At 40.2% G+C, this 25,256-nt stretch overlaps 1 protein-coding gene across 3 annotated transcripts; it reads right to left on the reverse strand.

The window, feature by feature from the left end:
• Positions 1–551: 551 nt before the first annotated feature.
• On the reverse strand, positions 552–24,849 carry TCTN3 (tectonic family member 3). Of its 3 annotated transcripts, XR_008685772.2 has the most exons (15): positions 24,530–24,849; positions 24,242–24,365; positions 23,814–23,932; positions 20,114–20,241; positions 19,739–19,847; positions 19,543–19,658; positions 19,018–19,053; positions 18,400–18,480; positions 17,206–17,331; positions 16,172–16,279; positions 15,423–15,517; positions 15,025–15,178; positions 11,758–11,927; positions 10,826–10,963; positions 3,663–3,800 (listed from the first exon to the last, which is right to left on the reverse strand). XR_008685772.2 is itself a non-coding variant. In XM_055425025.2 (14 exons), exons 1-14 carry the CDS (start codon positions 24,759–24,761, stop codon positions 3,564–3,566), a joined length of 1,803 nt encoding a protein of 600 aa, XP_055281000.2. In that variant the 5' UTR covers positions 24,762–24,849; the 3' UTR covers positions 552–3,563. The 3 variants fall into 3 exon arrangements, 2 of the variants coding, with proteins under 2 accessions (XP_055281000.2, XP_055281001.2); XM_055425025.2 differs by lacking the exon at positions 11,758–11,927 and having other exon boundaries at positions 552–3,800; XM_055425026.2 differs by lacking the exons at positions 11,758–11,927; positions 17,206–17,331 and having other exon boundaries at positions 552–3,800.
• Positions 24,850–25,256: the final 407 nt, after the last annotated feature.

Raw genomic sequence — 25,256 nt, forward strand, 5'->3', positions numbered from 1 at the left:
TTACTTTCTATACTTGTCTATATATAGTATATTCTACATATACTAGCCTATAGCATTGCTAAGATCAAATATGAAAGTTCTTTAACATTGCCCATTTTGTTTTCATTACTATTTTACTGTTAATATTCTACTCCACCAAAAAAGATGAGTGGGATACGTGACTGTGGCTTGGGAAAAATCAAATACCAGAATTATAATCGTTTGCCTTTTTAAAGAAATAAAGGAAAAAATAGTGAATATAAGTAAAAAAAAAAAAAAATCAAGGAAAATATTTTAGGTATCTTTCCTGCATGCGATTTAAATTAAAAAAAGACCCGAGGCGGATTCATGTCAATGTATGGCAAAACCAACCAATATAATATTGTAAAATAATTAGCCTCCAATAAAAAATAAAATAAAAAAATAAATTAATTAAAAAAAGATTCTCTTTTGATTGGAGGGATTTTTGTCTCAGCAAGTGGAAACAGGGCTAGATGTGACCAGAAAGTTACATAGGAAGTGGCTTATTTAGGTATAAGAAGGCAGGGTCAGAGTACTAGGTTAAAGCTATCTTAGTCTCAAGCTCTTTACTTGTAACAGAAACTTATTCAAACAAAACAATTTACTGGAAAGAGTAACTTATAGTTTCCAAGAGCAGGAGGTAAAATTGAATCTCTTAAGAGGTGGATACAAGGAACTAGAAGCTGGGAACCAAGACTCTCCCCATCTCTGGGTTTCCTATTTACACTTATATCTGCACATCTGCTGCTTTTCTCTTTTTAAGATACACTCTTCATTAGTGAACATTGGTAAAATATGGCTTCCTCAGCCCTAAAATATCTTCAGTGCCTATTCCCCACTGACTTTTAGACTTGGTCCTAGTTTCATATTCCTAGAGAGAAAATCTTACTGGCCTAATTTGCCCCAGGTCTCCATTTTTGGTCTAGTCAGCTGTGGCAGGGAGAGGAGGGGTCATGCAGATAATTCAAACACAGCAGAGCTATATGTGATGGGGGATTCTCAGAGAAAAGGGAGTAGGCTAGGCCAGTAGACATGTTACACGAGCTGGCAATGTTAGGACAAACTCTTAAACCAGTTTCAGCCAGACTATGGAATATCCTTTGTAGTTTCACAAACCAGGCTGAACATCCGAAGCACCAGAAAGGCTTTTAAAAAGATACAGATTCTTCTAGCAGGTGAATTAGAATCTCTAGATGTAGGGTCTAGGAATCAACATTTTTAAAGAACCCCAGATTATGATGTGACTACTTTTGGGAACTCCTGCTTTAAAAGACAAGCTTAAATGTCAAGCAAACAAATACATCAACAGAAATGGGAAGTTATTCATAAATAAGAAACATCCCTATATATGATAAACAGGGAGGTTTTTTTTTTTCTGGAGAGCAAATTATTTTCTTTAAAATATAGTTTTATTTTCTGATCGTAAAAATCAGAAATGCTTATTAAGAAAAAGATTCCCATTTTGGACATGCTAGTCTTTCAGACTTTTGTTTGCCTAAGTAGATGTGTATAAATATTTTTGTTTTACAAAATTAGGACCGTAAAGTACATGTACTATTTTATGGCCTATTTTATTCACTAAAAATAGATCATGAGCATTTTCATATGGCAATAAGGACTGGTCTACTCAATTTTTAGTGGTTGTACAACATTTCAATCTATGGTTGCATCATAGTTGATTTAACTAATCCCCTATTGTTGGGACATCCCCCTACCCCATAACGTTTAATAAGTGGACTGTTGGGTTAAAGTTTATGAACATTTTTAAGGCCTTTGATACATATTAAATAGTTTTTTGCCCCCCTCTCCAAGTGTCTACCAGTTTATATTCTAAAAGTGTTTGAGAGTACCTGTTTTTCTACACCTGCAATGGACTACCTGGGATTTTAGTTTCATTCTATCCAGATTGCACATACCCCTTTACAGTAAAACTTGGTCCTTAAATTGAATACATGCTTACAATAGAGGCCTTGTGCAGTGAGAGATGTCGTGTATAAATAAAGGGAGGCAAGAAGACTGCATTATGCTTTGTGGTTGGTCGCTCAGTTGTGTCCGACTCTTTGCGATCCCATGGACTCTAGTCTACCAGGCTTCTCTGCCCATGGGATTCTCCAGGCAAGAGTACTGGAGTGGGTTGCCATTCCCTTCTCCAGGGTACCTTCCTGACCCAGGGATCGAACCCAGGTCTCCTGCATTGCAGGCAGACACTTTAACCTCTGAGCCACCAGGGAAGCCCTTGCTGCTGCCAAGTCACCTCAGTCGTGTCTGACTCTGTGTGACCCCACAGACGGAAGCCCATCAGGCTCCCCCGTCCCTGGGATTCTCCAGGCAAGAACACTGGAGTGGGTTGCCATTTCCTTCTCCAATGTGTAAAAGTGAAAAGGGAAAGTGAAGTCACTCAGTCATGTCCGAGTCATAGCGACCCCATGGACTGCAGCCTACCAGGCTCCTCCGTCCATGGGATTTTCCAGGCAAGAGTACTGGAGTGGCTTGCCATTGCCTTCTCTGAGGGAAGCCCTTAGATGAGAATAAAGTTTCTCATAGGTCTGTTATAAATAAGAGTGACTGAAGATAAGATCACCATAAAATCTTATCTATGTTAAGCAGCTTTCTAATTGGAAACTTGGCTTATAAATCAAATTAGCAGAGAGGTAGAGAGGAAAAGAATATTTGGGGGCATTCCTGCCTTGGAAGAGCAGATGTGCTCATTTCTGGTAAGATCTGTCAACTACAAATTGGCACTTACCAAGAGCATTGCCAATGACTGAACAACAAACATGTTTGCCATCTGCCTCTGTGGAGACTGAACCCCATGCTGCTACAGCTGTTGACCGTCAACAACCCCCAAGGGAGTTCAGGATGGAGTGAGGCACTTGGTGCTCCAGGGAGTCTGGTGGGACAGGTCTTTAAATAGTTGAATGTTTTTAGGAACAGATTTTATTATCTCAATCCTTACATCTCCTCATATCTAGAGAAGCGCTAAATCCCTTCATGGTGATATCAGATCCTCATGACTAACAAAAAGCCTTTTGTACAAGGAGTGCTTTATGGTATTGAACTCCCCCTTCACCAAAAACTTATATATTTCTTTCTCCCACTGCCGCTTTGGAGCAGTCTCAGAGCTATCTGAGATGCTGCCTCTCGGGCTGCAGTCCTCATTTTGCCCCAAATAAAACTTAACTCACAACTCTAAAGTTGTACATCTTTTTTTAGTCGACAGATCTCATATACTATAGTTTAAAAAGGTATGGTGGATCACAATGAGACCATTTTACACCCATTATCCAGGATGGCTAAAATAAAAACAATAGCAAAAGGATGTGGGGAAGCTGGAACCCTCATATACTGTTGGTGGCACAGCCACTCTGGAAAGTGGCAGTTTCTCAGTAAATTAAACTTAAAGTTGCCATATGGCCTAGCAATTCCACTCCTTCAGATAGGTCCTCTGTTTTCCTAAATGCGGTCCTCTGGTCATGAGCAGGTGAGGATCTGCTTAGCCAAAATAAGCAGGCCGCCTCAGAACTTCCCATGGGGAAAACTGAAATCTGATTCCTCTCCTTTCTTCACTTAGTCTCCAGGTTGAGAACGCCAAGCAGTAAGAGACACAGGATAATAGTGGGAAAGATGGAGCCTTTTGGAGAGCCTGCTCCTCTGCTAAATGCCATTTTGAAGGGAAAAAAGAAGTCGAATGGATATTTCCAGTCCATTCTGGGTTGGCCTCTTGGAGGCTCTGGCTTCTGGGTAATGTCCACAAAGGTCACCACAGTTGTCAAAGGTACTTCTGTTTCAGGCTGGGAATCCTGCAGGAAGAATGTCCATGAAAGGTCAGTGCTTGGTACCCATTCAAATAGCCCTCCAATTTGAATGTTATTATTACTTCCCTGAATAAAGACCCATAACAAACTGCCATTTTGTTCTCTTTCTGAGACAACAGGAAATTAATTACTTAACAACAGTTGCACCAGAACTGTGAACACTTACACCTACCAGAAGACTAACTCCAGCTTCCCCTAGTTGGGAAGCTGGCCTGATACCTGAGAAGCCACTGCTTCTGTTACATGTTTAGCAGCTCTACCTTATCATGCCCCAAATGGTTCCAGGCTCTGAAACAGTATACATGTACTAGTATATGTAGTAGTAGCAATTTTCTTCCTTCTTCAGTTGTAGAAAGAAACATGAAACTTCATGGAAAAGGCAAAGAACCTCAGCAATGTAGATTTAAAAAAAAAAATCAAGATTCACAGCATCTCAGGGTTAGAAAGGATCCTCCTAATCACCCACCAATTCAAGTCAAATGAAAACGAAGTTCCCAGGAAAAGGGACCTTGTCAAGCTGAAGTAGATGTAGCTTTGGGTAGATATGGTTGCAGCCTGATGACAGGAATCATGTTTATCTAAACTGAATTAATTCCCTTTGTTCCAACTCTGTTCATCAGGCAAACTTTTGATTATAATTTGACAGTAAGTAACTATCTTGTCAAGGCTATGGTTTTTCCCGTGGTCATGTATGGATGTGAGAGTTGGACTGTGAAGAAAGCTGATCGCCGAAGAATTGATGCTTTTGAACTGTGGTGCTGGAGAAGACTCTTGAGAGTCCCTTGGACTGCAAGGAGATCCAACGAGTCCATTCTAAAGGAGATCAATCCTGGGTGTTCATTGGAAGGACTGATGCTAAAGCTGAAACTGCAATACTTGGGCCACCTCATGCGACGAGTTGACTCACTGGAAAAGTCTGATGCTAGGAGGGATTGGGGGTGGGAGGAGATGGGGACGACAGAGAATGAGATGTCTGGATGGCATCACCGTCTCGATGGACATGAGTTTGAGTGAACTCCGGGAGTTGGTGATGGACAGGGAGGCCTGGCGTGCTGTGATTAATGGGGTGGCAAAGAGTCGGACACGACTGAGCGACTGAACTGACTGAACTATCTTGTTTATGCCTTCCTTCACTCTCATGCCACATATTATCTCGGCTTTGGCCTTTGGCAACAGTAAATCTCAGGTTCTAGGAACATAATTTTGCTTGGTATAACCCTTCTATAGATATTTTAAAAATGAATGTGGGGCGAATGCTGTGATAATTTTGCATGTCATACTAACTCTTTGGACTTTTTTTAAAACAGTGACGTTCATGCAGGGCTTGGTATACAATTAATGTAACTTCTGTGGCTCTGAAAGCGCCACATGCATTCCAAGTACAGCCAGCTTAGGCTGAAGAGGCCAAGGGTTTCCTGATTCCAGCCAGGCACTGAAGACTGGCTGAGACTAACCAGATTTAAAAAAACGGGGAGGAGTTTATTACTGAAGAATAAGCAATAAACTTTTTTTAGACTGTAACTTACAAAAGGATTTCCTGTTCAGACTTTAATTTTTCCCTAGGAACTTCATAACTGGGGAGAGGATGTATATTCAATTTTTGGAGCAAATCTTTTGCAGTTGACATTACTGAAATATGTTAATACTGTTATTTAACCTCACTGCAGAATGCCTGATGAGCTTTACATAACCTGGGATGGCTTGAAATACTTTAGGATGGAAAAATAGAATAGAGAATGAATTTTCAGCTTTGTGTTCAGTGTTACCTAAGACTTGATTTAATTAATGTGTTGTTTTGACTCATTTCAGAGCCTTTGGGCTAGTTTTAAACTGCCCACAAGCAGAAGGAATTGTGGTTAAAACTGGGGTTCAGTTCAGTTCAGTTCAGTTTAGTCGCTCAGTCGTGTCCGACTCTCCGCGACCCCATGAATCACAGCACGCCAGGCCTCCCTGTCCAACACCAACTCCCGGAGTACACTCAAACTCATGTCAACAGAGTCGGTGATGCCATCCAGCCATCTCATTCTCCGTCGTCCCCTTCTCCTCCCGCCCCCAACCTTTCCCAGCATCAGAGTCTTTTCCAGTGAGTCAACTCGTCGCATGAGGTGGCCAAAGTATTGCAGCTTCTGAACTCATAATGGAAGAGTGCAGTTGTACATTAGGAAGCTCCCCGCTGCACACTCAAGTCATATCCACCTGGCTAGCGTTTATTAGTGATAAAGCTGGAATTTTAATCTCCATCTGACTCTTTTTAATTGGTTTCAAACTCAGGTAGGAAAAAGTGTCATGAGCTCCTGAAAATTCCCAAATCAGGGAACTTTTGGTCATTCTATGAACTTGAGGTCATTCTATACTGAGAACAAACCTTTAAAATAGCTATGAGCCCAAGAAAGCAACTTTTAGGTTCAGAGAATGAGATGGCTGGATGGCATCACTGACTCGATGGACGTGAGTTTGAGTGAACTCCGGGAGTTGGTGATGGACAGGGAGGCCTGGCGTGCTGTGATTCATGGGGTCGCAAAGAGTCGGACACGACTGAGCGACTGAACTGAACTGAACTGATGAAAGTGAAAGTTGCTCAGTTGTGTCCAACTCTTGCCACATGGATTGTCCATGGAATTCTCTAGGCCAGAATACTGGAGTGGGTAGCCTTTCCCTTCTCCAGGGGATCTTCCCAACCCAGGGATTGAACCCAGGTCTCCCGCATTGCAGGTGGATTCTTTACCAGCTGAGCCATAAGGGAAGCCCAAGAATACTGGAGTGGGTAGCCTATCCCTTCTCCAGCGGATCTTCTTGACCCAGGAATCAAACTGGGGGCTCCTGCTTTGCAGGCAGATTCTTTACCAACTGAGCCATCAGGGAAGCCATCTACTTAAATATATATTTAAGTCTACAGTGGTGTTTCACGGCTGGAAAATCCTGCATGTTTTTTGTAAAAGTTCTTTGAATTGGGTTGTTTTTTTCAGACTCACTCAGGATATAGGCTCATCAAGAGCTACTACTAGACTTGATTTTAGGATGGCAATGTAAAGGCATGTCTTCTTTCTATATATCTTAAAATCACTCTAATAAGAAACAGATACAAAACTCCATCTTCACTGAAATGAGATAACATAATACGTGAATACAGAAAACAGATGGAAGCAAGGTTTCACAGAGGGTTAGAAGGTCAAACCTAAAAGCCTTCAGAAACTAGAAGACGATCTCTGTAGAACCCTGACTCAGTAATAGAAGATAACAGGGAGGTAGGGATGAGGCAGGGACAGAACATGGTTACTGAGTGATATCCTCCTCAATGAAATCAGACAACCACCCTTTCCCTGTTTCAACAAGAGACTGGAAAATTTAAACCAGAGAAATTCTGGATTTCAGGATATATAGAAAGAATAGAGTGAAGTATGGAACCAAAAATAGGGAAATTACTCTGTATAATGAAATACCTTGCCCCAGTCTGGCTTCAAAATGCTGAGAGAGATGCTTATCCACATACCCTTTAGTTAGGAGCCAGCAGGGTTTTTTTGTTGCTTTTTTTCTTGAGAAAAGTAATAGTCCCAACAAAAAGACAAAAAGATACTGATATCTGGCAGTCCTATAATCTTGTAAAGGCCCAATTAGTACAAAAACATAAACAGCAGAGTACCATGTAAATAAACTGTATTTACTTAATGAGTTTGTTGTGAGAATTCAATACTTATTTAAAAAATACTTATAAAAAATATTACCAGTGCCTGTCATATAGTAAATGTTCAATAAATGTTTTTCTGTTATTATTATCATACAAGAAGATTTAACTCTACACAATGTTTTGCTTAAATTCTTCTTTATTTTGTAGTTTGTTCTTGGGAACATTCCAAAAATTTTGCTATTTTACTTTTTGTAGTGAGAGGAATTTAAAGTGTTTCCGAAGCTACATTTATACAGTGAAAAGTCATTTTGACAGTTCACTTCAAACCTCAGACAGCCTTCACTTCAAGATGTAGAAACATAAATACCTACCAGCCTAAGCAGATAACCTAAATGAGAGAAGTGGGGCAGGTAAGGGTGGGTAGCTGCAGGCTGTGTGAAGGAAGTATTTTATTAGTGGCAATCACCATTCAGTATGGCTTCCCTGTTAGCTCAGTTGGTAAAGAATCCACCTGCAATGCAGGAACCCCTGGTTCGATTCCTGGGTTAGGAAGATCCACTGGAGAAGGGATAGGTTATCCACTCCAATATTCTTGCTTCCCTTGTGGCTCAGCTGGTAAAGCAGTCACTTGCAATGTGGGAGACCTGGGTTCGATCCCTGGGTTGGGACGATCTCCAGGAGAAGGGAAAGGCTACCCTCTCCAGTATTCTGGCCTGGAGAATTCCATGGACTGTATAGTCCATAGTGTCGCAAAGAATCAGACACAACTGAGTGACCTTCACTTTCACCATTCGGTGGCAGATTTTATGCCATGAAGGAGTGTAGGATCTTTTATCACCAGATTTTCAAGACAAGTCAGAGATCTGGATGTCAAGGTAAAATTTCTTGATTTTTAAATGCTGACACAAATTTTTAAAAAATGCTTTGCAAATCAAACAAAACAAGTCTACAGGCTAAACAGGCTACAGGCTGCTAGTCTGGTACTCAGCTTTAGTTTTATGCCATCATTCAGACACATTAAGCTGACTGACACAGCCTGGGTGAGACCACTGTGAACTACAAACTTTCAAAGGATGGCCCGTGGGGTAGGGAGAAGAACTGCCGAAGATATACCTTGCAAAATATCTCCTTAATTAGCTCCTCCTTTTATTACTTTAGACACTTTAGAACATGTATACTAGTTTTCTTTAAATAGGCTCTTGCTATGATGAGAAAAAATTGCACAGGAGGTCCTGAGAGACAAGCCTGTACAGATAAAGGGAAGTGATTTAAAATTAAGGACAAATCATCAATATAAACACATAAAGAAAAAGTGAGTGCTTATGTGACTTCAGGAGAAAATTTCCATTCAAGACTGCAGTAAAAAAATTTCAAAACAGATGATAAAACTGTCTATTATAGAAAGAATTATTTGCATTTGCTTAACTTTTTGTGATATGACACTATTGATTCATAACTTTTTACTTTTACAAGGGCATAGTATCTTTCATGGAAGCAAGCTTCTCAAGTGAACATTTTTGTATAGTCAAAATTACCTTTGCAAATCATATAAATCACACTAACTAAAGGCACATGATTTGGTATATCCCAAACCACCCCTCAATATTAATAAATTCAACAGAGTTAATTTTTGCTCCATCACTAGAATAGAAATTGTGTCTTCAGTTATGCACGAATGAAGCACAGCTGAAATTCTCAGCTGTCAACCACTTAAGGACAGTTAGATGTGAATGATACAAGTGTGATTTTGTAGAGGGGACAGACTAACCTGAAAAACTAACCTCTATTAAATAGTAGAAAAATACAATGATTCGGAGAAGGCAATGGCAAGCCACTCCAGTACTCTTGCCTGGAAAATCCCATGGATGGAGGAGCCTGGTGGGCTGCAGTCCATGGGGTCGCTAGGGGTCGGACACGACTGAGCGACTTCACTTTCACTTTCACACATTGGAGAAGGAAATGGCAACCCACTCCAGTGTTCTTGCCTGGAGAATCCCAGGGACAGGGGAGCCTGGTGGACTTCCATCTATGGGGTCACACAGAGTCGGACACGACTGAAGTGACTTAGCAACAATGATTAAAAATACCTGGAAAGACAGAGGCACTGGGTAGCTTCAATGCCTAAGAGAACCAGAGATTCAGGAAAATAAAAACAATCCTGTAGGTATCTTCCCAAACTACACAGGTATTCATGGGTAAAGACACAGTTCATAAATATAAAACAATAGATTCAGTGCCATATCTGTAACAGGTTAAATGAATCTTACAGAAAGAGTTCTGTTTTATTCAGTAAGCCAACACAGAAAGAATGGAATGTTCTCATTAACACAGTTTCTGGTAACGAGTTTTAACACATTTACAGGCATAAAGAGCTAAGGTGCTCAACTTGTGTGAGGCAAGAGCTAAAGGTATTTCACTTCTGACTTAAATGTAGTCTCTAGTTTCTTTCTTTTCTGGGAGGTAAAATCAATGACTGACAGGTAACAATTTCAATTAGCTTTAATTTCCATTAAAAAATAATAATCTGGCATACCGGTTCATACATGAAGTTCATTCACCAGGACCTAATCATTTTATTTTTGAACTTCCCTTAGCTGTTCAGTTCAGTTCAGTTCAGTCGCTCAGTCGTGTCCGACTCTTTGCCACCCCATGAATCACAGCACGCCAGGCCTCCCTGTCCATCATCAACTCCCAGAGCTCACTCAAACTCATGTCCATCGAGTCGGTGATGCCATCCAGCCATCTCATTCTCTGTCATCCCCTTCTCCTCCCACCCCCAATCCCTCCCAGCATCAGACTCTTTTCCAGTGAGTCAACTCGTCGCATGAGGTAGACAAAGTATTGGAGTTTCAGCTTTAGCATCAGTCCTTCCAATGAGGCAGTTGCTAAAACTATCCTAAGGCGCATCATAAACAGCAGGTATACATTTACTATATATTAAAATTATTTATTTTAATGGAGTGCAATCAGCCAAGAATTGATGATTACAAACTAGCCACAGTAGTAACTTTAACAGCAACCAACAGGCTGGAGACTAACAAATGTGTGACTGTCACTGAATACATAGAATGTCATAGAATATCTTTTCGGTGGTTGAATCAAACAGTGTATAGTAATTATAGAATGATAATTTAAAACAAAGTAACCTATACTGTAGTCATGAAATTTAAAAAAACATGGGGAAAAAATATAGATTGTATTTACCATGAAAACATGTTAATTTCAGTAACCAGGTAGGGAGGATCTACTTGAAAGTTAATTGTTTAAGCTCATTCTGACCAAACATTAGAATTTTGGCTGGTAAGATAAATTGACTCTTAGAAAGTTAAAAAATTAACTGGTCATCAAATGACTGATATAATAATCTAGGCTTTGCAAGGCTTACCTGTATGGACTGGAATTGGTATAGAAACCGGGCTCCTGATACATGAGCTTGTGGGTTGGACTGGAGGCCTATATATGCCCACAGTATTTGGATCTCCAAGGAAACTGGTATGACACAGCAGGAAGTACAGTGCATATCCTGCAGGAGAGTAAAGAAGCATTTGATGTAATTGCTGATGGTTACCTATAGTTATTAATATTTACCATGCATTAAGTAGCTGTTGTGTCTTAAACATTACACAATAACAGAGAAGATAATGTGGCTTAGCGAAAGGACACAAAAGTTCATAAGAGGTCGTATTATTGTTCAGTTCAGTTGCTCAGTCATGTCTGACTCTGAGACATCATGGACTGTAGCACACTAGGCCTCCCTGTCCATCACCATCTCCTGGAGCTTGCTCAAATTCATGTCCATCAAGTCGGTGATACAATCCAACCATCTCATCCTCTGTCGTCCCCTTCTCCCACCTTCAATCTTTCCCAGCATCAAGGTCTTTTCAAATGAGTCAGTTCTTTGCATTAGGTGGCCAAAGTATTGGAGTTTCAGCTTCAGCATCAGTCGTTCCAATGAATATTCAGGATTGATTTTCTTTAGGATGGACTGGTTTGATCTCCTTGCAGTCCAAGGGACTCTCAAGAGTCTTTTCCAACACCACAGTTCAAAAGCATCAATTCTTTGGCACTCAGCTTTCTTTATAGTCCAGCTCTCATATCCATACATGACTACTGGAAAAGCCATAGCTCTGACTAGATAAGACATTTGCTGATAAAGTAATGTCTCTGCTTTTTAATATGCTGTCTAGGTTGGTCATAGCTTTTCTTCCAAGGAGCAAGTGTCTTTTAATTTCATGGCTGCAGTCACCATCTGCAGTGATTTTGGAGCCCAAGAAAATAAAGTCTCTCACTGTTTCCATTGTTTCCTCATCTATTTACCATGAAGTGATGGGACTGGATGCCACGATCTTAGTTTTTTGAATGTTGAGTTTTAAGCCAGCTTTTTCACTCTCCTCTTTCACTTTCATCAAGAGCCTCTTTAGTTTCTCTTCACTTTCTGCCAAAAGGGTGGTGTCTTCTGCATATCTGAGGTTATTACTGTCCATGATCTTAAAAAAGATTCTAAAATGGAAATACTAAAATATAAAATAAAATGGAAATACTAACACAGAGATAAATAAGATAAATAAGAGATCAATAACAACATAAATAAGCCCATGTACAATGGTTATAAGAAGTGCTCAGTGAGTGGTGGAGTCACTATTGTGGAATGCCAGAAGCAGCAGCCATTTCTGGTTGAGGATGGCTTCATAGAACCGGGATCAGTAATATGTAATGGAGGAATTGGTGTTTAAAGAAAAATTTAGGTAGAGAGATGGCACATAAATGGTATGCAACTAGAATAGCACATGATGTCATTGAGTGGCAGTTACTGATTAAGTACACTTGTTACTGTCTCCTATGTGCCAGGCATGTGTGAGGCACTGGCCCTGAGCAGATCACTTGACTGAAGCAATGGTTCTGAATGCAGGAACAGTGAAAAGATTAAGGAAGGATGTTTCAGGGTTAGATTATGAAGCCCAACTAAGCAGTGTGACTCCAGGACAATTAATTCCAAGATGCAGGAAGGACTGGTGGAAGTGAGGACATAAGTCAGGAAGTTACGATAACTTAGCAGAAACAAACTATTCTCAAATATGCCTTGCTTTTCTAACGTCACACTTTTTATTTATAGTAAGACTTAGACATAGCCAATAACATGTCTAAACTAGGAATAGGGGAAGACAGACCATGTTTATGTTCAATTTATTAAGAAACTGTCAAACTCTTTTCAAATTGGCTCTGCCATTTTGTAGAGCCATATTCCTGCCAACTCTTGTTATTATCCATTTTTAAAATTATAGCCATCCCAGTGGGTATGAATTGGTATGTCCTTGTGGTTTTGCATTTCCTTAATGGCTAATGATGTTGACTAACTAATGACCTTTTCATGTGTTTGTTCTAAATATTTTAGAACACTTTTCCTTTCATTTATTCTATCTATATTAGGAACATTTTTCCATGTTATCAAATATTCTATAAAAATGTGATTTAAAAATGTAAATAGTAGGTTTAAGAATCATAAAGAGTAAATTCCGCTATAATCTCAGTCCTGGTCACTAACCATTTCTTAATACTCAGCTATGTATCACCCCAAACCACGCTCCCTAGGTATGGCTTTATGAGGTTTAAGAAAACTTAATTTGACTGCTGCTGCTGCTAAGTCACTTCAGTCGGTTCCAACTCTGTGCGACCCCATAGACGGCAGCCCACCAGGCTTCCCTGTCCCTGGGATTCTCCAGGCAAGAACACTGGAGTGGGTTGCCATTTCCTTCTCCAATGCATGAAAGTGAAAAGTGAAAGTGAAGTCACTTCAGTCGTGTCCGACTCTGTGCGACCCCACGGACAGCAGCCCACCAGGCTCCTCCATCCATGGGATTTTCCAGGCAAGAGTACTGGAGTGGGGTGCCATTGCCCTCTCCGTTAATTTGACTACAGTTGTCCAAAGGCTGGATCAAGTACATGTATCTACTTATCCCCCAATCTCACTAAAAGGAAAGAAGTATACAAGGAATAAAGTCATAATAGTGCCGAGAAAGGGAAGGGGGGCACTTTAAAAATAAAATCTAAGAGGAAAGGCCTTTCAAAGTCTGAACCAAAATTCAAAAGTTGAAAAAAAGACTGATAAATCTCACAATATAAAAATTTCTATATGGCACAAAAACCATAAACAAAGTCAAAAGACAAATGACAAACTGGGAAATAATATCTACAAACCACATAACAGAAAAAGAGACAATTTCTCACATACCCAAAGATTTTCTACAAGTCATAAGGCTAGTAATTCAATTCAATACAAATGGGCAAGAGATATAAACAAATCATAGTGAAGAAAATAAGAATTATTCAACTGTATGTCAAGATACTCAACCTTACTCATAGTAGGAGAAAAAGAAAAACTACAATGGGATGCTATTTTTCACTTATCAGATAAGCAAAGATTAAAAGCTTGATAACCCAGTATTGAGGGTATGGGTAACAAGCCATCCCATAGATGGATACTGGGGCTGTAAATAGGTACAACCTATAAGGGAAATAAATTTGCAATATTTATTAAAAATTTAAATGCATATACCTTTGGATCTAGCAAAATTCTACTTCTAAGATTTTTCATATAGGCTTACTTTCACATGTACAAAATTGTGCCTGAACCAGGTTATAAAATGCCACACTGTGTATAATAGCAAAAGGCTGAAAACAACCTGAATGTTCTGCCTAAATAAATTAATTTATGGTTTATCCATATAATGGAATAAAATGCAACTATACCATGCAAAGGATGAGGAAGCTTATTATATACTGATGTGGAACAAACTCTCAAGATCAAGTGAAAAAAGCAAAGGGCAGAGCAGTATTTATGATCTTATATCATTTGGATTAAAAAAAAAAGATGAGTATTCACTTGGGTAAGCATGTAATAACTCTGGAAGGAAAGAAAGTAACAACTCTGCCTCTGTGGAAGGGAAGAGCTGTCTGAGAAAGAGTTTTATTTTTGTACTTTTGGAATTTTGAGCCAAGTATATGTATTACTTACACAAAAAATAAAAAGCTTAAGTGAAAGGAAATAAAGATACAGTTGATTAAAGCCAGGAGGGAAAGTGAAAGTCGGTCAGTCCTATCTGACTCTTTGTGACCCAATGAACTATACAGTCCATGGAATTCTCCAGGCCAGAGCGGGCAAAAGAGGAAGCAGATTTCTTTCTTTTACTTTGACATACAGATTTCGCTATTTTACTTAGACTGGAATCAAGAGGTACACTGGCTGAGCACTGATGCTGTGGCCACCGGAAAGAGTAAAAACAGAAAAGGGCTGAATGAGATTTTGTCAGGTGTAGTTGGTATTGAGGTTTTTATTTTTCATTAATACTATTCTCTAGACCTTCTACCTTGAGATTTTTCTCTAACTAAGGAAAGTTATATATATATATACCTGACCTGAAATGATGACTTCAGATGGCCATGATTTCTTACAGTCTTTCTTTTAGGACAACCACATTATCTTTCTTCTGTGACAACCAAACCAACTATGGAAACAGGTCTGGTTTTAATCTTAATAAATAAAGGAGGAAAGTAAGCTTTTGTCAGAATGTGTATTTCTTTCCTTACTGAAACACTGTAGTTCCTGCTGAGGATCCCGGTCCACTCTCCCTTCTGGGCTGGGTCAGCATTTCCAAAGATGGCAATGTGCTCTGGTCTGGGACTTCCATGAAGAATCTGATAAATCTCCTGCTGCAAGTGGCTGCAGTCCACCCTTTTCAGCCTGAAATGAACATCATAATGTAATTCATTCAAACATTAGAAATAATATAAAAAAATAAATTGTGGGAAATAATTCTTCATAGGTATAAAAGACAATACAACCACCTCTTAGCAATATTAATATTATTTAAAGACTATTCCCTAACATTCTCTGAACTCTAATTCAAAATATAAAAGTTGCCACATCACATATTCCCTACAGGTAGAGACAAATTTGTTAGAAATGATGTGGAAGCAAAGATTACCTGAGCTTGCATCCAGATACTGCATTCACTCCAAATTGTACTTTGTGTCTCTTAATAGAGCAAGTTCCATCACCCTGGCTCTGTACGAGGGTCATCTGAGGTGAAAAGTGATGGTCAAGGAGATCATAAAAGAAAAAGCAGGCCAATTGGAAAATGTATGCTTCTTAATATTTGCTTAACACTACTGGTACTTTGTTAATATCATGATATTATTCAAGTAACATTTTTATTTCCCTCTGGCAATGAAAACATAGAGAATTACTGTTTTTCCAAAAATGACCATATACCTTAAATATCTCATTACAATAAACACAATTCAGTCAGGATCCTCACCTTCAGCCAGTCTAATATAAGTTCTAAAGCCTTTGATAGCATCTGTGTTTGAGAACATAATATATTAATAGTTCGGTAAAGGAAGTCCTCCAGGCTTCCCTAGTGGCTCAGTGGTAAAGAATCTGCCTGCCAATGCAGGAGACATGGGTTTAATCCCTGGGTCGGAAAGATCCCCTGGAGAAGAAAATGGAAACCCAATCAAGTATTCTTGCCTGGAAAATCCCATGGACAGAGGAGCCTGGTGGGCTATAGTCCATGCGGTCTCAAGAGTCAGATACAGCAACTAAACAACAACAAAGGAAATCCTCAATACCTAAAAAATGGGGGAATCACAGAACTGGAAAATCCAAAAGATCAGTAACTAAAGCTTTTCTCATTGGGCTGCAGTAGGCCACCCAGATACCCAGAAAGGATACGGAGTGTCTTATATCACCAGTTAGAACCAGGAGTGGCTTTCCAACAATATAGCCAGGATTCCCACTTCTATACCCACTAAGAGAAGCAGCTGTGCTCTGCTGGAAAGCCTGCAGAGTGAAGGAAAATCAGTATGAAGAAAATCATGCTTACTCACTTTTCCAGTGTGGCCTCATACGCTTTCTTAAGGCAATGCTGCAGCTTAGCTGCACTGAACAATCTGGCTTCCTTCCACAGTGTAGCATTTTGCAAAAATTGCTCCTCCAGCATCTTTTACTTTTTTTAATTCACTAAAATAAATCCTTATTCACATCCATCTGAACACTACTTCTACCAAGGATTGCAACTAAAGATCTGTCAAAGATCTCTCAATCCTGTTTTCCAAAATTACTATTAACTCAGGGCTATGTTCAGTGTAGCTAGAATTAGAAGAGTTTAAATGTAATTTAGAACTATATTTTAATTAACTATAGATGTTCCATAGATGAACTCTGAGTGACATGGGATTTGGTGAATCACTTGAGGGTAGAGTTGAGAAGAAACTGGACTCTGCTATGTTCAAAAGGAAAGAAAGTAGAAGAAAGTCAAAAGGTGGTGATCAAGACTAGAAACGTAAGCGGGACATGAATAAAATGCTGAATGCCCAGAAACATGAAAAAAGCTAGTTAAAGAATTTGTGTGGGATGTTAGCTGAGTTTATGATGCAAAATGACTATTTAAAAAAAGTGTTTGGATTTGTGAGTGAAGTCCTGCTTTGCTGGGGGAATATGCTAATGAATAAACATTGCTGAATCCTTATCACTCGAAGTTAAATTCAGTTCAGTTCAGTTCAGTCGCTCAGTCGTGTCCAACTCTTTGCGACCCCATGAATCACAGCACGCCAGGCTATAGAATATTAAATGTTGAGACTTCAGTTGACAGACTGAACTAGGCCTTCATATTCTTATTCTATCTTGCATGTATTACAGAAGCAGGGGAACTATTTCTAACCCGATACTTCTTTCTTCTTGGTCCCCTATAAGAGAACAACCCTAACCCTGAAGTGAATGATGAAATCTTGCTGTAATGAAGTGCCTGGCTCAACAGTCAGGTTCGTTTGTCCAAAACTGACAGAGACTTTCTGGATTCCAAAAGTCCCATTGGTCTCTATCTCATAGATGACCTGAAATACAAAAGTAGAATCAATTAATAAAAAATATTTTGTGGGCCAGTTATGTTTAGGACAGATTTCTTGTCTTTAAGGGTTTTAGTATAACTGAATAAGGGAACAGAATGGTGACTATAGTTAACAATACTGCATTGTGTATTTGCAAGTTGCTAAGATAGCAGATTTTAAGTCTTCATCACAAGAAAAAAAACTGTAACTATGTGTGGTGATGAATGCTAACTTATTGTGGTACTGTCTCACAGTATATACATGTATCAAATCATTATGCTGTACACCTAAAACTAATATAATTTATCAATTATATCTAAATTTTAAAAATAACTGGATGAGGGAGACTAAAAGTGTTATCTTAAAAATGCCAAATACAAATAGTATGAAAAGATAAAAGTTGACTTCATATTATATCTACACATGAAAAAAGAAATTGAATAGAGCTCTTTGAAAGAGTTTATGGGAGAGGTGAATTTATGGTAAGAATTGAAAGGGAAGAAACATAAATTTTGATTGCATGCAGAGAAAGTGAATAGCAGCACAGGCAGAAGTGAACACGGAATGGAAATCTGGTTTACTTCGCTTTCACCATGTCTGAGGATGAGTTAAGATGGTAGCTGGAGATGGAAGTCATAAAAAGGTAACGGTAACCTTAGATTTCTGAGCATAGGTTTTAAAATGATGCTTTCCAATAAATCTTACTTTTGTTTGTTGATTAGAAGAGAGAAAATAGAGGAAAAGAAGTAGAGTAGTCTATTTCAGACTTTCCGATGATACTGATTTTGTCAACGAAAGAAACTGGTCAGTGAGAACTGGAACAGACTGCACATGGGCAAAGCAAGAAGAACGATGAATCATCTCAGTGTTCCGGACATGAAATGTCAGGGCAGTACAATGGGGGCGGCTGAAACACGCTGGGGGTCGGGGACGGGCTCAGTTTTTCACATGTTTAGGTTCAGATACTGCACACAAATTCACGTGGGGTTGGTCTGGTACTTAGTGGAAGATGAAGCACCTCTGGTAGTGCTGATCAACATACATTAGTCCAGAATCTGACGGCAGTGTCCCTACCTGGGAAACAACATTCTGACAAGTGTTTCCAGCCAACACAGGAGAGTCAGCCTGTGAGACAGCTGTTACAGGCACCTGGAACTGGAAAGGGAAAGAGGCAGAAGAAAGCATTTCCTCTTCTAGCTTATTTATTATGCTGAAATGAGTATTTTTCCTTTTTGACAATCACCTTCCTTTCTCCTTCCATTGCCAGTCTACAACTTAAGCTCAAAAGTCATTGTTATTCAATATTTCCCAAGTGTATTTTTGGGAACATTACTTGTATTAGATATAAAACAAAGGCTCCTTGGTCAAATAAGTTTTAGAAATACTGTATCTGACACGTCCCTCTTAGAGATTGAGAAGGCTTTCTAGTATATTAAAAACTTTAAGAACTCCATCCTAAATATAAGGTTTAACTTTATTTAACCCAAAGTTTCTCAAACTTAGCTAATACCTTATGAACTCTTACTTCATATGATACTTATTAACACAGAGACACTGTTTTAGACTCATTCTTGAACAGCTTGATACATCACACATAATTCTCTTTTACCATTACAATTTAGAGTGAAACTGCCTCAGATGCAAAGGAATCAAATATTCTTTTTTTCTTTTTCCTGATAAAGAGCATCATACCTCCATGTTCTGAAGATCACTCATACCTCTTGGAACCTGTTATAAGAGAAGAGCAAGGACATGAGTGTGCGTGTATCTTACATAAAATCTCCAGGAGCTTGTGGTTTCACATTTGTGGGAGAAAAAAAAAAAATCAACTTTTTTTTTTTCTACCTGATTCTTCTTTACACTAAAATGCCAGGAGCAGATTGAGGGGAGGCTAGATGGACTGCGAGGACCACCTTCTCTGAGCAAAGCTCTAACAAACAGCAAAAGCAGGAAGTTTTGGTGAAACAATGATGTCCCCCTCTCCCACCTCCCCTAGCAAACTCCATTAGCTGGGAGAGTGAGAATCTTTCATCCTGGCTACCTAACCCTACTTCTTTCATCTTTCTTCAGCTAATAGGGCTTCTTGGCCTTCTGCCTTTTATGTAGCTCTTAGGCATTCTGCCTTCCAGTTCAGTGCTTTCCCCACAACCCGAAAGTGGGAAGCATGGTGACTTTTAAGTCTACAGTGGTGACAATGGGGAAAGAAGGGACACCCACCTTCAAGACTGTGAAGTTATAGTAAGAGGCAGCATTGAGGGCAGGATCTGAGGTACAGCTATCTGCCAGATTCTTGAAGAAACGAGCACAAGTTGTACTTTTACTCTCTAGGAAACCTTAGAATTAAGGGAGCAGTAAATAACAAAGCCTATTTTTAAGTTGAACAAAAAGGGTAGCACTGGTGTTCTGGACTCACCTGCAGGATTGCTCTTAGCACAGAGACCCCCGGCTCCGACTCCTGCAGGCTGCCTCAGCAAGCTTATTACAGACCACTTGGGGAAGTAAGTCAGAATGGGGTCGCCAGCCTAAACAAAATAGAGCAGAAATTTATTCACAGCGAGATTGGATTGAACTCCACCAGAAAAGAATAAGAAACAAAAGTTAACTCAGTAGCTTGTTAAAGTGGACAATACATCCCTCCAAGAAAGCTGACAATGGCTTACCTAGGTAATGGCTAGGTAAAGGTAATGGCTTACCTTAACTTTGAGGTGGGCACCTCAAAGATACTAGATCAGTTGTCAGTATGAGGGGAAAAACCAACCAAACAATCCCTCCCCTTCCCCAGGCTCACCCTGTAGAAAGCTGATGGTGACTGGGTTTGGGATGTTGAAGTGAATGATTCACCTCCAAACTCTGTAGCCAGGGCCTGGAAGTTGGTTGCATTGACCTTTTGGAGCTTCTGGAGATAGTTTAATCTTGCTAAAATATTTTTTTAAAGAAAGGTGGGTTAGATAAAAGAAAATCGTTCATTTTTATGTATCTGGAATACCAAGAAACTGATCTTTAAAAATATTTTTATTCAGGCATAAGATATACACAGTAAAGTATGCAAGTGCACTAATCTTAAGCATAAACTCAAGAATTTTTAAACATTTATACACTTTTTTTTATTACGACTCAGATTAAGTTATAGATTTTCCCTAGAAGTTTCCCAATCAATGTGCCATCTTCAGAGACAGTAACGATTTTTATTTCTGTCACCTTATAGTTTATCTGTTAACTGAATTACTGTTTAAGTATTAAGATCTGAGACAAGAATATGACCAATGAGTGCCAGTCAGTTCCAAGTCTCTGATGTCAGGAATATGTAAGGTTAGCAATCTGTGATGAAAACAGGAGTCATGGTAATGTGCGCATCTGTTCCATTCTAGATGAATCTCTAGAACCACAAAATGGTACTGTTTCCATAGGAATATGGCAGAGTTGAAGACAATATCTGACTTGTCGTCTCCAAGTCTTCCAGTTTCCTCTAAACTGCGACTGACTAGTCCTCATAATACAGTTTCCATCTTTCAAATATATGGATTTGTCATCTTTTATTCTTTTCACGTTATAATTTCTACATTCAAGATTTTTCAAATACCCACCCAAAGGGTATTTTGGTAACAATTCAAACTCATGCAGCCATCGTTTTATGGCACTTCAGAACCAGGAAAGAGATGCAGATAAAGGCCTCTGACATTGTCCCCTGCCCAGAACGTGGCTTGTGATGAACAACACTCTGCTTTACCGTCCAAGTTTTCCGCTAACTTGAAAAAAGAATGTAGCAGACAATGGTCCATACTAGTTTCTTTCATTCTTCATAATTAAGGTCATTTGAACAGATTCAAAAGGAAATCAAGATCTGCATCCCCAAAAGCTAATGAAGATGCCATATTACATAAGCATGACCTTTATCCTCTGTGATCATAGGGTCCTAATCATTTGACTTTTCAGCTTTCTGATGGAACAGGAAGAAAACTCTCAATTGTGGGGCCTTTCACACTACTCACTTTCTGTGTATCTCCTAGGTCTGTGTTACTCAAAGTCCGGTGCACAGACTAGCAGCCCCAGCATAACCTGGAAGAGTGTCAGAAATTCAGAATCTTAAGACACACTCCAGACCTACTGAATCAGAACGTGTGTGTTAGCAAAAAGATCTCCCAGGTGATGTCTGTGCATATTAAAGATCAAAAAATCTTTGCTCTGTAACAGGTGATGCTAAAGTTCCTGGTCTACAGACTACCATCTTCCATCTCTGATCTGAAATCTTCACATTTTGAAGCTTCCGGAAGCTGTTTAATATACTATTTCTTTCAGAACTCATACCCTGAAAACCACACAGAAGAAATACTTACATCACTAAAAAAAAAAAAAAAAATTAGTTATATCTATCTTTACAAATGAAAGAAAAAAAGTTAGAGTTAAGCTAAAAAAGAAGTTGAGATAGAAAATATCCATCTGGACATTTTTTCATGGCTTAACTGAGTAAGAGAAAGTTAACCTTTTGTCTCTCACTTCAGTGCAGGGATATTGGAGGTAGTGATGGTAAGCAGGAATCATGCACCTAAGGAGCGTGGATAAGGATATAAATAGAATTTTTGCCTAAAATTTCCAACATCAAATATGGAATATTACAAAAAAGGGCTTAAAGGTATTTAGACTTAGATTGATACAATTTCAGGTGTGGAAGGAGGCTAGAGGGCCTGTGGCCCAATCCCATTAGGAAATTCGGATCCTGAGAGGTGAATTTGCAAAAGGCCATAAAGCCATCTGGCAGAGCCAGGAGTAGATCAGAGATCTTCTGATTCCTGGTCCAGGGTTTTTCCCACTCAGTCAATGTTGTACAGTCTCTGACTAATAATGTCTGTTACTGATGGTCATTATCAGCAAATATTAAGCACTGTGGACAAATTCATGGTCCATCCTTTCTATGTGCTGACAATTTACCTGGGGAGACACAACATTCATATAAAATGACAGCAATGCAAAGTATTCTATATGTCCTAAGGGACTGGCTCTCAGATGTTGCTGGGGAAAGAGAGTACAGAAACATTGGTCTGGAAACTGCAATATAGCATGGGAAGCAGGAGGGGATTAAAAGTAGGAAGCACCAGTTTGGATGTTATTGTGATATCCCTGGAGCATTTTCACAATGCTGGAACTAGAAGGTAATAGGAAATTTGGGAAGTACGGTGTAGCTGCAGCCTTATTTTATAGCTTAAATTTTTTGGTCGCACCTCAAGACATGCAGGATCTTAATTTCCTCACCAGGGAACGAATTTGGGTCCCTGCATTGGAAGCACAGACTTTTTACCACTGGACCACCAGGGAAGTCCTGAAAACTTATTTTAAAATGGAGCATTTGCCTTGCTCCCTCTATCTTCTCACAATCTGAATGGCAGCAAGGCTCCTGACAACTGCTTCCAAATTCAAGTCCCCCAAACCCAAAACTGGTTGTTTTAGGAAACAAATATAGTTTATTTTCTAACAGTCAGATGAAACCAGGATAAGCTGACTTCAGAGTATAAGGGACATTTAAGTCTTTTATGTGAGAACATTCTTCTTCTTCTTAGACAATAAATTTAAAAAAGATATATCAGATGTATATCTTTAGAAATGTTATCATTATCACCAGCAAATTTCTAAGTCTATTTAAAAACTTTAATACCAACTACTTTTCATGTTTATTACACTCTGCAGTTACTGAGCACTTTCACATTTAGGATTAGTGATATTTCTCATTTTCCTGTTGAAGAATTTAGCCTGGAAATGCTAAGGGATTTGTCCAAGTGTGCATGTGTGCTAAGTTGCTTCAGTCATGTCCACTTCTTTGTGACCCTATGGACTGTAGCCCTCCAGGCTCTTCTGTCTGTGGGATTCTCCAGGCAAGAAAAATAGAGTGGGTTGCCATGCCCTCCTCCAGAGGGTCTTCCTGACCCAGGGATCAAACCTGGGTCTCGTGCAGTTCCTGCATCACAGGCAGGTTCTTTATTGCTGAGCCACCAGGAAAGCCCACCAAGTCTGTGCAGCAGTAAGTAGATGGAGGGCTGAGACCCAAGTCAAATGCTCTTTCCTCTGTGCTGTTGCCTCATGAAATAAAAACAAGGTTGATAGAGACTCATTTGTCAAAGACATTCATTCAAATATTATTTGTTGCCTCCTATGTCAGGCACTGGGAATTCAGTGAGTGTCTTCATAGAGGTTGTAGCAAGTCGGGGATATAGTTTATCTGTAATTATCTGAGCTAAGAGGGCAGACAGAAATTAAAGTTCTCTATGGGTTTTCTAATCCACAGCCAACAGGGCAAAAGAGGTTGCCAATGTTCACCAATAAGAGAAAAAAGAGAGGGTGGGGGGACAGGTAGAGGATAGGGAGGATGATAGACATCCAAAGGCGGGGTGGGTGGGGGGTGGGGGACAGGTTTAAAAAACAAAGAAAAGGAAAAAAGAGACTAAGCTAACTCTCAAAAAATGTTAGGCAATACAAATAGCCAACATATTTCTACTCACAATTGTTCACATGGACACAAAACTGCTTGATTCCATTTGAATCCATGAAAACTCTCGAGGGAAATGGGGAATTACTCCTGAAGATAAGAGAGTTGTCTACACACACCCAACTTGAAGACCTATGAGAAAAGCGGTGGAAAAACAGGTACATTTAGAAGGAAGAGTATATCCAAAGAAGGGTGCCCCACCGCTGTCAGTCAGATGCCAAAAAGAGGACTCTTTGGGCAGCCACGGGACAACACGAAGGTTCTGTTCTATTGGGCTGCCCTGCTTTAGAGCATCAGAAGGGGGACAGCGCTCCTGGGAAAAACCAAGGGAGTTCCATTCCTTGAGTGGACGTGGGGGTGGGAGGCACGAAAGCAAAACTCTTCCTACTTCCAAATATTACTTAATCCCCTTTAGGATTCAACCTGAACATCGCAGCTCACCTCACGCTGCCTGGAAGGCAGAAGGAAAAAACTGTCCTCGGATGGAGAAGATAGCAGTCACTGTCGCAGCAGCAATTTATATCGCAGGCACCGGGAGTCAAGTCACAGACACAGATCGGTAGGACTATGAAAATACAACATAAAACACAGCGAGTGCGGTGAGGATCCCTAAACTCTTCCAAGGTTCTTTGGCCAGCCCCACTCCTTAATTTGTGGGGATTCACTTTATTAAACACAGAATTTTGGATCTAAGTCGGCAGTTTCCATCCCCACATCCTTTCCCCTCACCTGGGAAGAGGTCCACGGTCTTATTCCCCGGTGTCGAGGAGGTCACGACAGTAGGGCCCACCGTAGAGATCCCAGGCACCTCCGAGGATTGAAGGGTCCCGCCCTGAGTCCTTGGCCCCAGGTCCGAATGGGTGGGCGTTGCCCTAGACGGAGACGGAGAGGGCTGAGAGAGGACCCTCTCGGGGACCATCAGGAAGAACACCTGCAGTAGCGAGAGCTGCCAGCTAAACATGGGGCAATACAAACCACCCTCACCGCGCCCCAAAGGGTTTGAGGTGGGTTTCGGCGGTCGCTAGACGGGTCGCTAGAACGTGGGTGGGAGGAGTCGCGTGGCGTCTAACGTCATCCGTATGCGCCTACCCATTGGCTCCTGGCAATGGCCGCGAGCTCTTCAGCCAATGGAAGCCGGCGCTGTTACAAAGCCACAGCATCTTTCAGTCCGCGCCCTTTTGCGACCAGGCCCCGCCAGGTCTCCGTCGCTTAGCAACCGACAAACAGGCGAAGGAGCCCTTGCTTCTTCTCTCCGCTGAGTGGCAGCAGGAGTTCAGCCAAATGCCCCGCGCGGCTCTGACTTCGCCTCCGAGAGGGCCGAGACCTTCCTTGATAGAGGGAAGCCCCAGAGGCTGCAACTAGAATTGCATCTTTTCCACTCCGGATTCTAACGCTGAGAATCCTTTCCTAAAGGATATTCTCAAGGAAGAAAGTACACTGAAGGTCACATACCTTA

This window comes from Moschus berezovskii, chromosome 12, assembly GCF_049115385.1.
Source record: "Moschus berezovskii isolate FMDL1 chromosome 12, NW_MosBer_1.0, whole genome shotgun sequence".
In the NCBI taxonomy this organism is placed as follows: Eukaryota; Metazoa; Chordata; class Mammalia; order Artiodactyla; family Moschidae; genus Moschus; species Moschus berezovskii.